Below are 16,483 nucleotides of genomic sequence, written 5' to 3' on the forward strand. Positions count from 1 at the left end.
CTCTGTGCTGACACCTAGCTCAGAGCCTGGAGCCTGTCTTTGGATTCTGTGTCTCCCTCTCTCTGACCCTCCCCTGCTCATGCTGTCTCTCTCTCTCTGTCTTCAAAAATAAATAAAACACACTTAAAAATTTTTTTTAAAAAAGAATCTCTTATAGTTTGCCTCCCTCTGTGGTTTATCTTATAGTTCCCTCCCTTCATCTATGTCCATCTGTTTTGTTTCTTATCCACATTTGAATGAAATCATATGATATTTATCTTTCTCTGACTGACTTAGCATGATATTTCATTCTTTTTGATGGCCGAGTACTATTCCATTGTGTGTGTGTGTGTGTGTGTATTTATATATATACCACTTCTTTATCCATTTGTTAGTCAGTGGACATTTGGCTCTCTCCATAATTGGCTATTATTGATAGTGCTGTTTAAACATTGAGGTTCATGTGCCCCTTCGAATCAGTATTTTTTTTGTATATCCTTTGGATAAATACCTAGTAGTGCCATTCCTGAGTCACAGGGTAGCTCTCCTTTTAAGTTTTTGAGGAACCTCCATACTGTTCTCCAGCGTGCTACACCATTTTGCATTCCCAACAGCAGTACAAAAGGGTTCCCCTTTCTCCGCATCCTCACCAACATCTATTGTTTCCTGAGTTGGTAATTTTAGCCATTCTGACAGGTGTGAGGTTTTATCTCATTGTGGATTTGATTTGTATTTCCCTGATGAGTGATACTGAGCATCTTTCATGTGTCTGTTAGCTACCTGATGTCTTCTTTGGAAAAGTATCTATTCATGTCTTTTGCCCATTTCTTCACTGGATTATTTGCTTTTAGGGTGTTGAATTTGATAAGTTCTTTATAGATTTTGGATATTAACCCTTTATCTCATATGTCATTTGCAAATATCTTCTCCCATTTTGTCAGTTGCTTTTTAATTTTGTTTATTATTTCCTTCACTGTGCAGAAGCTTTGTATATTGATGAGGTCCCAATAATTCATTTTTCCTTTTGTTTCCCTTGCCACTGGAGACATGTCTAGTAAGAAGTTGCTGTGGCTGATGTCAAAGAGGTTGCTGCCTGTTTTCTTCCCTAGGAAGATGGTTCCTATCTTACACTTAGGTCATTCATCCTTTTTGAGTTTACTTTTGTGTATTGTGTAAAAAAAAAAAAAAGTGGTCCAGGTTTATTAAGATTGAATTTTTAAGTAATTGCCACACCCAATATGGGGCTCGAACTTACAACCTTGAGATTAAGAGTCACATTCTCTACTGTCTGAGCCAGGCAGGCACCCCTTTGCATTTCTTATCTTACTTACCCAGAACATCTACTTAAAGCTGTACCTTTCAAACACTGAAGGAAAACATCTAAAGGTCTTCTGTCTCCAGAACTCCCTTTGGCGGTGTACTGATCATTAGCGTTAAATGTTAAGGGATGAGAAGCGCCTGCCTGGCTGGGTCAGTGGATCATGCAACTCTTGGTCTCGGGGCTGTGATTTCAAGCCCCACACTGGGTGTAGAGATTACTTAAATCTTTAAAAAAAAAGTTAAGAGATAAGTATACTTAAAAGAGTCCCATTTCGTTGCTGGCCTTAATGTTGTAATTATGGAATAATGTTATCATAAATAGAAGCTGTACAAAATCTTTCTAAAGGATACATTACCATTAGCATATCTACTCAACAAGTAATTAATGAGGAACTTCTATGAGCCAGATGTTAATCTACACAATTCAAAGTTAATGATTTGAGGGGCGCCCAGGTGGCTCAGTCAGTTGAGCAAGCATCTGACTCTTTGTTTCAGCTCAGGTCATGATCTCACGGTTTTGTGGGTTTGAGCCCCGCATCGGGCTCTATGCTGGGAGCACAGAGCCTGCTTGGGATTCTCTGTCTCCCTCTCTCTCTGCCCTACCCCTGCTTACTGTGCACCTCTCAAAATAAATTAAACTTGAAAAAACTTAAAAAGAAAAACAAAGTTAATGATTTGAACTGAAGATTAAAGAATTGCACATATTTAGATTATCTGGATGTTTAAAAAAATAAAAACCTGAGACTGACTGGTTTGAACATTTGTTTGAGCATTTGTTGTACTTCCTAAAAATATAATTATTTCTATTTAAAAAGAAATCATAGACTGTTTCCCTATCTTTTAACTTAGCTGCATTCACATTTAAAAATAGTTCCCCATATACTAGAATTAGTTGGCAGAGTGCAATATTCAAATTACATAGATAACCTACCCTCAAATAAATAATCTGTGTTCTTAGAGAGGTTTTCAAATGAGATTCTACAAAAGTTGAGTCTGTCAGCTGCTATGCCACTGACATTCTTTAAAGTGGTCAGTGTATCTCTTTATTTGAGGCTATGCCTAAATTGGTCTTTGGAGGTCAGCTTTGTTTTATCATTTGGCATGAAACTGACATCCCCTGGGGTTTGCCAGCTGGTGCCTCCATTTGACTATGATGGGACCCTTCCTCCCAAGTTACTGATGCGCGCTGCCAGGAGACAATACTGGGAGTGCTGGGCTCAGCCGGTGAGAGGCCTGCTCACTTGCCAAGGCTGGTGCACAGTGGTATATGACATCTGTATTTATAAACCACAGTGCGTGTTTCCCAGTTTGGAGATGACCATCTCTTCCTTTGTCCTCTCCTTTCCTGTTCTCATCTATATTACTTGTCATGAGCCCTGGGAAAAAAAAGGGGTGAAATTACAATTGGTGGAAAAATATATTCTATTTATTTGTGCTTTACTACTTTCACTTAGCAGACATTTGTCGAACAGCAACTATCTGCTGGGGACAAAGCTAGGTGCTGGAAACAGCAATGCCATCTCCAGGGGCTCTTGGTCAGTCTTTAGGAAAGACAGACATGGGCTGGACTCTTAGGAGCTCATGTGCCAGTTGCTATGATGAAGTATTTAACAGTTTAATGAAAGCCTCTGCCTGGAACAGTCTAGGGGAGGAGGGGTCACTTAGGTTTTGAGCAGAGCTTGAAAGACAGACAGACTCTGACAGATAGACAACCAAGGGAGAACATGCCAGGTAGAGGGAAGAGTATGTACAAGGCCTAGAGCTTAATAGAGCAATGAATGTTCAATTAACTACAGGTAATGAATCAGGGCAGCTTCTGTATCTCTGTATTTCAGAGTGAAAGGGCAGGGCAGGGGAGGTGAAACAGTGGAAAAGCAAGGCTAGATCATAAATGGTATGTATATGTCACAGTGAGTATATCTTTTTTTTTTTTTTTCTTAGAGAGAGCATGCAGGAGAGAGGGGCAGAGGGAGAGAAAGAATCTTAAGCAGGCTACACACTCAGCATGGAGCCCAATGCAGGGCTCAGTCCCACAATCCTGGGATCATGACCTCAGCTGAAATCAGGTGTCTGACTGAGCCACCCAGTCACTCCAGTATATCTTTGATCTGTAGGAAATGGAGAGCCACTGAAAAATTATAAATAAAAGGAAATGATCAGGATTCTTAAAAGATCATCCTGGGATCTACCTACGAGATAATCGGAGGCAGAGAGACCGACCAGGAGAACATGACATTCCTGTCTTATTGGAATGGAGCGTTAATTATACTTATTATACACTGCCCTTGTCCAAATGTGTCATTATCAGATGCCTTTAATCCCTAGCACCCCAAGATAGAAATGACTGTCAGGTCTTTAGCAAACATTTGCTGTGGTTTGTCCCCAGTGTGTCTTCAGTGGTAGTGCCTTTCAGCACATGTATGTAATGATGGAGTTGTTATTTTGAGTTTTTCAATATTTAATCATTTTTAAAATGTTGATCTTTAGAGATAATATTTTTCTTATTTACTTTCCACTTATTATACCAATCTTATAAGTTTTAAGAGTCCTATATCAATCATTCTCCTTCCTGAGGAGTTTTAAACACCCTTTTGGCTTCTTCAAAGTGTCATTAAATGATTCCCTTTTAATTCATCTTTCATCATTTGCTTTACAGAACATGATCTGGGGGCTAATCTGTCAGTCCAAAGACATTTTTAAGTGGGGAGAGAGTAAAGAGCTAGAGTAAGGAAGTTCAAAAAGAGGGGAAAGTAAGGTTTGAATGTGGTTTAATCAGGCATATTTGTCCAGAAGAACTTTTCTAGTCTATAGGAAGGCAAGATTTAGAACCCAATCTATTTTTTTTTTTCTGTTTAGAGAGCTGGTATGCCACAAAAATGTAGAGTATGTGATGTTATATCAGGACTGCTGAAAGCTGAGCTTAGTTTATGGTCCCAGAGGCTTGAGTGGAATGTACAGATTAAAAGTTCAAAATAAAAACAGCCAAGATACCAAGCCTTTAAAACATTGACCCTGATGACTGGAATTCAGTTAGGAGAACTTGTCTTTCCTGGGGAAAAAATAAAAACTCAAAACACTGTTAAGATGTGGGAGAGTGGCTTGACCTATTTGCACAGGCTGTGGAATGCTCATGGTTTCATCTGAAACCCAGAAGTTTCTGACTCTCATGTGGAAATCTCAGTAGCTCCCAGGAGATCATATTCTGCTGTTTGGGAAGAGAAGCCACTATTAACTCTCTTTATTTCCTTGCTGCCTTGGCTGTCCATTTTCATTTTGGAGTGATGAGCAACTCTTCTGACTTTACCTTCAGTCGGCAGCTGTTTCCTGCCCGGCTCCTGTGTGTGTCACACTGTGCCAGGTTCTGAGGGCGTGTAAAAAAAAGAAAAACATGCGTTCTAAAAGGCTAAAATGCCACAATAGAGCAAAAGAGCAAAAGTGCTAAGATAGCAAGAGGAACAAGTGAGGGTTCCCAATTTGGAGGGGAGGAGTAGAGAATAGAGAGGCTTCAGTGGAGAAGGGCTGTCTGAGCTGGCCTTACAGCAGAACACTTTTACTACAACAGAGATGTAGAAATAACAATTTAGAGCATATTCAAAAAACAGGAAGTGGGGCGCCTGGGTGGCTCAGTCAGTGAAACGTCCGGCTTCGGCTCAGGTCATGATCTCATGGGTTCGAGCCCCGCGTCAGGCTCTGTGCTGACAGCTGGCTCAGAGCCTGGAGCCTGCTTCCGATTCTGTACCTCCCTCTCTCTGTGACCCTCCCCTGCTCGTGCTGTCTCTCTCTGTGTCTCAAAAATAATAATAAAAATTTTTTTAAAAACAGGAAGTGAGTGTTCATGTGGGAGAGTTGATGAGAAATAGTGGTAGATAAGACTGAGAGCCTTGACCAGTTTGCTGAGGAGTTTGGACTTTGTTCTATAGATGGCGGAAAGTGGCATGATCAGCCCTCTTCTACCTCCTCTGATAAGCATTAAAGACCTGCTGATTGTAACAGACTTTGTGTCACTTGCTGCTTCTGAGGTCATTTTATTTTAGTGCTTTGGGAATCCATTCCTTCCATGTCTATGATTATTTTTGTTTGTTCTGATTTGGAGAAATTGGTAGAAATTTCTTCTAGGGACATGGAAAGGGCAAGAATAAGTTTGTGTTTCTAGTTTTTTTCATTTATTCATTAATACCGTCCTTCCTTTTTTTGTTCTTCCTTTTCTCCTTTCCTTTCATTCTCCTCAGCCAGATTCTTTGCTTCATCCTGGATATGCAAATGAGACCCAGTGTCTGCCCTCAGTGAGTAGGGAATTTAGACAGGGCCCCAAGTCAAGTATTGTCAGTACTTGGAGAGAAGTGTTCATAGGATTACATGAGGTCCCAAGAAAAAGAGATCAATTTGGGGGAGGAGAGTAAGAAACCCTTCTCAGAGGCAGAATGTTTAAAGAGGAGAGGAAAGGGAAACCATTCCTGGTAGAAGTTTAGCATGAGTGGAGATCTAGAGATGAAGTAGCCAAGAGTGCTAAGGAAACTGCAAACAGGTTGGTAGGATGCAAGATGAAATGCTACAAGAAAAATAGGTATAGCCAGGGCTGGGTCATGAAAGGCTTGCTTTCTGTGCTTTAGCAAAGAAAATTCTGTCCTCGGGATCAAGTCCAAATTCTCAGTGACAACTTTTTTAAGTAGTTCAGCTTTATTGTTTAAAAAAAAAATCTCTGTAATGGCCAGTGTGGTGGGGGAGGCCAAACTGGAGACAGTGGTAACAGGGGACCATCATAGTAGTCAAGCAAGGACGATGAGGTGCTGGTGCGGTTGACCGCTTCTAACCTTCTCCATTACACTTCATCTCTGAAAGGTCTGGGTCAGCTGGTGGAAAATAAAGGTTTGTTATAAAGCCTATTTCTATCATGTTGTGAATAAACTATGGTTCTGACGTCTCACAGTAGCTGAGGCAAAATAGGGCTGGGGCATCTCTGGGAAGGAGGCTCCTCACCACCACAGGAAGAGTGCGGTTAATACCAAGCCCTCCATCCCTGGTGATGTTAAGGGCCCAGAGGAATGGGAAGATGTGACTAGAAACTGGAGTTATGGTAGTTTCTAAGAATAAGTTGTTGATTTCCTTTATTGAGATATAATTTACAGACAAGATTCAGAGGGTGCAATTCCATGAGTTTTAGTAGAATTTTACAACCACTTCTAGTATCTAATTCCAGAACATTTTTATCACCCTAAACAAGAACCAGTCTCTCTCCATTTCCATTCTCCACATCCCATATCAGCCACTAATCTACTTGCTGTCTGTAGGGATTTACATATTTCTGGATATTTCATGTAAATGGAACCATACAATATGTAGGCTTTTGTGACTGGCTTCTCTCACTTAGCATATTTTCAGGGTTCATACAGGTTGCAGCATGTATCAGCACCTCATTTCTTTTTATGGCTGAATAATATTTCTTTGTTTATCTGTTCATCAGTTGATACACATGTGGGTTTTTACTCCTTTTTGGATATTAGGAATGATGTTACTAAGAATATTTGTGTGTAAGATTTTATGTGGACATATATTTTCACTTCTTGTGGATATATACGTAGGAGTAGAAATCCAGGATCACTTAGTAACTTGGTTTTACTTTTTGAGTAACTACCAAACTGTTTTCCAAAGTGATTGCACCATTTTAGAGTCCTACTTGCATTGTATGAGGGTTTGAATTTCTCCATATCTCACAAACACTTGTCCATCTTTTGGATTAGAGCTAACTTAATAGATTTGAAGTGGTCTCTCATGATTTTGGTTTGCATTTACCTAATGAGTAGTGATATTGAGCATCTTTCTATGTGCTTATCGGCCATTTATACATCTTCTTTGGAGAAATGTCTGTGCATACCCTTTGCCCACTTGTAATGGGTTATTTTTCTTTATATTTTAAGTTATTTACAGATTCTAGATATAAGTCTCTTATCAGATAGATGATTTGCACATATTTTCTCCCATTCTGGGGGTTGCCTTTTCACTACCTTGAAGTTGTCCTTTGAAGCACAAAAGTTTTTAATTTTTATGAATTCCAATTTATTTTTTTGCTTATGCTTTTAGATATCATATCTACAAAATCATGGCCTAATCCAAGGTTGAAAAATGTATTCGTATGTTTTCTTCTAAGAGTTTTATAGTTTTCATTCTTATGTTGAGATGTTTCCGATATTTTGAGTTACTTTTTGCATATAGTATAATGTAGAAGTTCAACCTCATTCTTTTGCATGTGGATATCCAGATATTCCAGCACTGTTTTGTTGGAAAGACTACTATTTCCCCATTGAACTGTCTTGGTATCTTTCTTGGAAATTGGCCATACGTATACAGGTTTATTTCTAGACTCAGTTCTGTTCCACTCACCTATATTTCTATTCTTAGTACACATGATCTTTTTTATTCTTAATTGAAGTATAGTTGACATACAATATTTATATTAGTTTTAGGTATACAACATAGTGATTCAACATTTATATACATTACAAAATGCTCACCAAGAGTAGTTACCATCTGTCATCATATAAAGTTATTATAATATTGTTGACTACAGGGGTGCCTGGGTGGCTCAGTCAGTTAAGCATCTAACTCTTGGTTTCAGCTCAGGTCATGATTTAGTGGTTCATGAGTTCAAGCCCCACATCAGGCTCTGTACTACAGCACAGAGCCTGCTTGGGATTCTCTCTCCCTTTCTCTCTCTCTCATAAAAATAAATAAATCTTATTTTAAATGGCCATTTATAATACTATTGACTACATTTGCTATGGTCTATTTTTCATCCCTTTATTTATTTTATAACTGAAAGTTTGTACCTCTTCATCCCTTCAACATGTTTTGCCCATTCCCCCAACACACAGTACATACAATCTTGACTACTATAATTTTGAAGTAAGTTTTGAAATCAGGAAATGTGAGCTCTCCAGTTTTGTTCTTCTTTTTCAAGATGTTCTTTGGTTACTCTAGATCCATTGTATTTCTCTATGTATTTTAGTGTCATTCTGTCAATTTCTGCAAGAAAGCCAGCTGGGATTTTGATAGGGATTACATTAAATCTTCAGAACAATTTGGAGACTATTTCCATCTTAACATATTAAGTCTCTGATCCGTGAACATAAGATGTACCATTTCTTTAGGTCTTTAATATCTTCAGTTCTGTTGGGTGGTTTCCAGTGTATAAGTCTTGCTTTTCTTTTGTTAAATTTATTCCTAAATACTTTATTGTTTTTGATGATATTATACGTGGAATTGTTTTTTAATAATAATTTTTTGATTGTTCATTGCTAGTGTATCGAAATACAATTGTTTTATATAGATCTTATATCTTGCAACCTTGCTGAACCTGGTATATTAATTCTAATAATTTTTTGTGAATTCCTCAGGCCTTCCTATATACAAGATTATGTTACTTTTGAATAGAGATACTTTTACTTCTTTTCTAATCTGGATGTTTTTGTTTCTTTTTCTTTCCTAATTGCCCTGGATAGGTCCTCCAATGAAATGTGAATAGAAGGGGCAGGAATGGAAATCCTTGTGTTATTCCTGATCTTATTGGGGAAATTTTTGAGTTTTTTACCACTAAGGATGATGTTTGCTTTGGGGCTTTCACAGGTGCTCTTTATCAGGTTGAGGACGTTCTCGCCTTATCTCTGTGTGTTCAGTGTTTTGTCATGAAAAGGTGTTGGATTTTCTCAAATGTTTTTTTCTGTATCTATTAAAGTGGTCATGTAAGGGTTTTTTCCCCCTTTATTCTATTTGCAAGGTATAGTCCATTGATTAGCTTTCAAATGTTGAAACCAAGCATGGTGTATAATCCTTTTTATATGTTGCTAGATTCAGTTTGCTAGTATTTTGTAAAGATTTCTGTGTCTGTATTCATAAGGGATATTAGTTTCTCTTCTTTTGAATGCCTTGTCCGATTTTGATGTGTAGGTAACATTGGCTTCATAGATTTCAAGCTGGGAAATATCCCTCCCCTTCTGTTTTTGAAAGAGTTTGTACAGGATATATTAATTCTTCTTCAGACATTTGCTTGAATTCATCAATGAATCCATGTTGCCCTGGACTTTCCTTTATGGGAATATTTTAAATTAATAATTCAGTATCTTTTCTTGTTATAGGTACCTCTGTAAGTTTATCACTTAATTCTCTTTCATCTCTAATTTATTATTTTAGTCATTCAAGAAACATTACTGAGCATCTTTTACATCCAGGCCCTGTCCTGACATAGAGGATACAGTAATGAATAAAGCAAAGTCCTGGCCCTCTTAGATTCTCATTTTCTATGTCTCTCTCATTCGTATGTCTATACACACACACACACACTTTTTTGTTTGTGTTTATATGCAATATAGCTCTGTTCCTTATTAAGAAATATATATTTGCTACATGCCATTGGTGGAGAAAGGTGGACGTTAGGTTTGCTCTATGTATCATCTTAGTTCATATAAACTTCCAGGTGCTCTTGGAGAGAGTTGTATGAATGGGAAATGGACTGTATTGTTACTACTGTCACAGTTTATATTTGTGCCCTTGGCATTGCTACAAGGACATGATTTTAATAAAAACAAACCACCGTCTTTACTAATCATCACTCTCAGGTTCATGCAGTGCCTTCTATTCTATCTGGCCTTCAGTAGGAGCATGTATTAGTTTCTTACGGCTGCTGTAACAAACATCCATGAACAAAGTGCCTTAAAACAAGAGAAATTTATTCTCTCACAGTTTTGGAGGCTGGAAGTCTAAAATCCAGCTGTTAGCAAGGCCATGGTTTCTCTGAGGCTCTGGATAGAATGCTTCATTTCTTCTTCCTAGCTTCTGTTGGTGCAATCAATCCTTGACATCCTTGCCTTGCTGCTGCATTATTCCATTCTCCGCCTCTGTCAACACATGGCATTCTCTCTTTTGTCTCTTTTTATATGATGTTTTCCTCTTTTTATAAGGACACCAGTAATATTGGGTTAAGGTCTACCATAGTGACCCGATCTTAAATTGATTACCTCTGCAAAGACTCTATTTCTAAATCAGGTTATATTCAAAGGTGCCACGGATTATGACTTCAGCATTTTGGGGAAGAAAACATAATCCATCCCATAACAGAGCATTATACTCTCACACTGAGATAGTTAATGGAGGCCTCATTATTTTAATAACATTACTAATTGTAATAACTTTTTATAAAAGTTCCATGCTATATTTCTCTTTCTTTAAAAAATAATGTCGGGGCTCCTGGGTGGCTCATTTGGTTAAGTGTCTGACTTTGGCTCAGGTCATGATCTCACAGTTCACAAGTTCAAGCCCCACATTGGGCTCTGTGCTGACAGCTCGGAGACTGGAACCTGCTTCAGATTCTCTCTCTCTCTCTCTCTCTCTCTCAAAAATAAATTTAAAAACACACTTAAAAAATAATAATGATGTCTCTCCCCATTATACAATAAGCCCAAAACGTGCCATTGATCACACACGCGTATTTTTGTTAGCATTGTTGACAAACAATATTATATTACATTAGTTTCAGGTGTACAACCTAATGATTCAACAAGTTTATATGTTATGCTGTGTTCACAAGTGTAGCTACTGCCTCTCACCATACATCACTGTTACAGTACCATTGACTTTATTCCATATGTCTTGCCTTTGTTCCATGACTTATTCATTCCATAACTAGAAGCCTGTATCTTCTTCTCTCCCTCACCATTTTGCCCATCCCCCACTCCCCTCCCCTGTGGCAACCATCAGCTTGTTCCTGTCTTATTCTTCTTTCTGTTTATTCATTTGGGTTTTTGTTTTTACAGGGTTAGATTCCACTTATGAATGAAATCATGTTATTTGTCTTTCTCAGCTTTATTTCACTTAGCATAATACCCTTTGTGTCCATCCATATGGTCTCAAATGGCACAATCTCATCCTTTTTTATGTTTAGTTTTCTTTGGTTAAAATAGCCAAGCGCAATTACTGGATAGTATGGTGTTTCTTTTTTTTTTTTTAATGTTTATTTATTTTTGAGAGGGAAGGAGAAGCAGAGAGAGAGGAAGAGAAGGAGACAAAGGATCTGAAGCAGGCTCTGCATTAATAGCAGAGAACTCGATGTGGGGCTCAAACTCATTAGTTGCAAGATTGGGACCTGAATCAAAGTCAGACACTTAACTGACTGAGCCACTCAGCTGTCCCAGGTATTTCTATTTTTAATTTTTTGAGGAACTCCCATATCGTTTCCCACAGTGGCTATACCAACTTACATTCCCACCCAGCGCAGGAGGGTTCCTTTGTCTCCACATCCTCACCAGTGCTTGTCATTTGTCTTAACTGTTGTAACAGGTGCAGGGTGATCTCTCATTGGGGTTTTGATTTGCATTTCCCTGATGATAAGTGATGTTGAGCATCTTTTCTTGTGTCTGTTGGCCATCAGTATGTCTTTTTGTCCATTCTGTCCACTGATCATTTTTTAGTTTGATTGTTTGGCTTTTTGTTATTGAGTTGTAGAAGTTCTTTATATTTTTTAATATTAATCCCTTATGAGATACATCATTTACAAATACCTTCTCCCATTCAGTAGGTTGCCTTTTTGTTCAGTTGATGGTTTCCTTTGCTGTGCAAAAGGTTTTTGTTTTATTTTGGTATAGTCCCAGTAGTTTATCTTTCTTTTGTTACCTTAGGAGACATATCTAGAAAAATATTACTATAGCTTTCACATTTAAGTTTTTAATTTATTTTGAGTTTATTTTTGTGCATGGTGTTAAAAAGTACTCCAGTTTCTTTCTTTTACAGGTAGCTGTCCAGTTTTTCCAGCAACTTTTATTGAAGGGACTGTCTTTTCCCCATTTTATATTCTTGTCTCTTTTATCATAGATTAATTGATCATATAATTGTGGGTTTGTTTCTGGGTTCTCTATTTTGTTCTGGTTGATATATGTATCAAACTAAATATTTGGCTTAGAATAGCTTTGCAGTACAATTAAAAATTTTTTTTATTATGTTTATTTATTTTGAGAGAGAGAGAAAGTGTGAGTGAGGAATGGGCAGGCTCCAGGACCTGAGTTGTCAGCGCAGAGCCCAATGCAGGGCTCAAACTCACAAGTGTGAGATCACAACCCAAGTCAAAGTCGGATGCTCAACCAACTGAGCCACCTAGGCGTCCCTTTAGTATAATTTGAAATCTGAAATTTTGGTACTTCCAGATTTGTGTTTCTTTCTCAGGATTGCTTTGGCTATTTGGGGTCTTCTATGGTCCCATACAAATTTTAGTGTTGTTTCTTCTTGTTCTGTGAAAAATACTGTTGGAATTTTGATAGGGATTGTATTGAATCTGTAAATCCCTTTGGGTAATATGGACATTTTAACAATATTAATTCTTCAGAGCATGGAATATCTTTCCATTTGTTTGCATCATTATCATTTTCTTTCATTAGTGTGTTACAGTTTTCAGGGTAGGGGTCTTTCACCTCTTTGGTTAAGTTTATTCCTAAGTTTCTGGTGCAATTGTAAATGGGACTGTTTTCTTAATTTCTCTTTCTGCTATGTCATTATTAGTATATAGAAGCACTGCTGATTTCTGGGTATTAATTTTGTTTCCTACAACTTTACTGAATTCATTTGTTACTTCTAGTTTTTTTTTTTTTTTTTTTTGGTGGAGTCTTTAAGATTTAGTATCATGTCACCTGCAAATAGTGACAGTTTAACTTCTTTACCAGCGTGGATGCCTCTTATTTCTTTTCTTGTCTGATTACTGTGGCTAGGATTTCCAGTATTATGTTGATTAAAAGTGGCAAGAGTGGACATCCTTGTCTTTTCTCTATCATGTTGAAGCATGTTTCCTCTAACCCCACTTCGTTGAGAGTTTTTTTATCATAAATGGATGTTGAGTTTTGACAGATGCTTTTTCTGCATCTGTTGACTTGATCATATGATTTTTATCCTTCATTTTATTGATGTGGTATATCACAGTGAGTGATTTGTGAATATTAAACCACCTTGCATTCCCAAGATAAATCTCACTTGATCGTGGTGAATGATTTTTTAATATACTTTTGAATTCAATTTGCTAATACTTTGTTGATGAGTTTTGCATCTATGTTCATTAGAAATATTGGCTCATAGTTTTCTTTCTTTTTTCATTTGGTATCTTTGTTGTTGGTATCAGGGTGATGCTAGCCTTATAGAATGTATTTGGAAGCTTTCCTTCCTTTCTATTTTTAGAATAGTTTGAGAAGAATAGGTATTAACTCTTCTTTAAATATTTGATAAAATTTATCTGTGAGCCCATCTGGTCCTGCACTTCTGCTCTTGGTATTTGTTCTTATTACTGATTCAGTTTCATTGCTTGTAGTCAATCTGTTCAGATTTTCTATTTCTTCCTGGTTCAATTTTGGAAGAAAATTTTGGAGACATTGTTCACATTTTATTGCTCCCATCAAGTCTTGGACTTTACCTATTTGTTCTTTGGTTGCTTTTCTTCAACCGTTTTGAATTAAGGCATTGACTTCTTATATTCACATGGCCACCTCACTTATTTCTCCTTAAGTTTCAATAATGTAACAAGAATAAAAACTTAACTATTATTTCTTTCTTTCTTTTAAAACAATACAGGGCAATCTAGAGCAGCTATGATACCACCCAAGCATCCACGGCAGCCTAAGGGAACTTTGGATGATGCTGTTGTCTTTAGTGGGAAAACAGACCAAGAAACAACTAATGCTTCCCAACCTACACCACCCCCACTGCCAAAGAAAACGATCATAAGAGCCAATACAGAACCAATCCCCAAAGACCTCCAAAAATCCATGGAAACGAGTCTTTGTGTAATGGCTAATCCCACCTATGATATCGACCCCAACTGGGATGCCAGTAGTGCTGGCTCTTCCATCAGTTATGAACTCAAGGGACTGGACATTGAGTCTTATGACTCCTTGGAAAGACCTCTGCTCAAGGAGAGACTTGTACCCTCAGCAGCAAACAGTATCTCCAGCTTAACCACTCTCGGTATTAAGGATAGATTTTCCAACAGCATGGAGTCCCTGTCCAGCCGGCGTGGTCCCTCTTGCAGACAGGGCCGAGGCATGCAGAAGCCACAGAGACAAGCACTTTATAGAGGACTTGAGAATCGAGAAGAAGTGGTGGGTAAAATCCGAAGCCTTCATACAGATGCTTTGAAGAAACTGGCTATTAAATGTGAAGATCTCTTCATGGCTGGACAGAAAGATCAGCTCCGTTTTGGGGTGGACAGCTGGTCAGACTTCAGACTAACTAGTGACAAGCCATGTTGTGAGGCAGGTGATGCAGTTTACTACACAGCTTCATATGCAAAAGATCCACTTAATAACTATGCAGTCAAGGTAAGAAAATATTATAAATTTGATTTTAATCTTATCTAACACACTGTCATTGGGATGGGTCTCTTCTTCTTTCCTTCATTCTTTTATTCAGCAGAAAGTTATTGATCTTCTACCTTACATCGGATATTGTAATAAGAAGGGGAGTTACTTACTATCTAGAGGGGAAAACAGAATTCTGGGAGATTTAGAAGGACTTTAACCCAAACTTTAGAGGTCAGAGAAGTCTTCTTAAAGTAGGTAATCCTTGAGCTGTGATTGTTTGCAAAGGCTGCCTATATAAATAGGTCTGTTATGTCCCTTCCACTCCATGTGTCTGTCTTTATTCTCTAGCAAATAAGAGACACTGGTCTGCCCCTGCTCTATAACTCTTCTGCTTCTTCTACAGAAGAAGAGAGCCAACATTTGTTGATGTGCCAGGAACATTATTAGTGTTACATAATTTGATCTTTGCATCAACTTTATGAGGTTTTTATCCATATGACAGATGAGGAAAATAAAAGATAGGTGAGCTAACTTGCTTAGGGTCACACAAGTAGTAGAGCTGGGATTTGCATGTAGATCTCTCTGACTCCATAACCCAACTTACTTTATCTATTATGTCACATATTCATTTTTTTAATGTTTTATTTTTATTTTTGAGAGAAAAAGAGAGAGAGAGAGAGATAGAGACTGTGAGCACGGGAGGGTCAGAGAGAGAGGGAGACACAGAATCCGAAGCAGGCTCCAGGCCCTGAGTTGTCAGCACAGAGCCCGATGCAGGGCTCAATCCCACAAACCATGAGATCATGACCTGAGCTGAAGTTGGAGGCTAACCACCTGACCCACCCACATATTAATTTCTTAACTGTATATTGCCCATTCCAAACAACCTCTTCAGAAAGCTAAAACTCTTAGCATTAAGAATTCTTGTCCAGTTACGTTCACTGTAAACAAGTCATAGACTGTATCCGTGTAATAAATAAAGCATGAATTTTGTTACATTCCCATTTTCATTTGTTTCAAGCTATTTTTTTATTTTCCTGGATTTCTTCTTTGATCCATTGGTTGTTCAGTAGCATGTTGTCTAATCTCCACAAATTTATGAGTTTCCAGTTTTATTTGTGTAGCTTTTGTGTTAATTTCTAGTTTCATATTATTGGAGTCAGGAAAGATGCTTGATAAAATTTCAGCCCTCTTAAATTTATTAAGAATTGTTTTATGGCCTAACATATGATCTGTCTTGGAAAATGTTCTGTGTGTACTCACGAAGAATGTGTATGCATATTCCATTGCTTTTGAATAGAATGTTGGGTATATATCTGTTAAGCCCATCTGTGGGCTTATATGGCTAATATGGTTTCATTTAAGGCTTATGTCTCCTTGTTGAATTTTCTTTTTTTTTTTTTTTTTTTTTTTTTGGTATGGATGATCTATCCATTGATGTAAGTCTCCTACTATTATTGTCTTTTTGTCAATTTTTTCCTTTAGGTCTGTTAGTATTTGCTTTATATATTTAGGTTCTTCTATGTTGGATGCATAAATGTTGACGAATGTTACAGCCTCTTGTTGGTTGAACCTTTTAGCATTATGTGACTCCCTTCTTTGTCTCTTATTACAGTGTTTGTTTCAAAGTCTATTTTGTCTGATATCAATTAACTACTCTTAGCTTTCTTTTGGTTTTCATTTGCATGGAATATGTTTTTCCATCCCTTCCCTTTCAATCTGTGTCCTTAAATCTAAAGTGGGTCTCAGGGCACCTGGGTGGCTCAGTTGGTTAAGCATCAGACTTTGGCTCGGGTCACGATCTCGCGATTTGTGGGTTCGAGCCCCACGTCAGGCTCTTTGCTGACAGTTCAGAGCCTGGA

General features: G+C 37.8%; 1 protein-coding gene across 1 annotated transcript in view; it reads left to right on the forward strand.

Annotated features, from left to right (window-relative positions):
* PEAK1 (pseudopodium enriched atypical kinase 1) overlaps window positions 1–16,483 on the forward strand; it is a 288,632-nt gene that overhangs the window by 247,877 nt on the left and 24,272 nt on the right. Inside the window, exon 8 of the mRNA XM_029951806.1 lies at window positions 13,894–14,639. Within this exon, the coding sequence (XP_029807666.1) occupies window positions 13,894–14,639 (746 nt within the window). The remainder of the gene's footprint in view (window positions 1–13,893; window positions 14,640–16,483) is intronic.

The sequence above is a fragment of the Suricata suricatta genome, chromosome 9, assembly GCF_006229205.1.
Source record: "Suricata suricatta isolate VVHF042 chromosome 9, meerkat_22Aug2017_6uvM2_HiC, whole genome shotgun sequence".
In the NCBI taxonomy this organism is placed as follows: Eukaryota; Metazoa; Chordata; class Mammalia; order Carnivora; family Herpestidae; genus Suricata; species Suricata suricatta.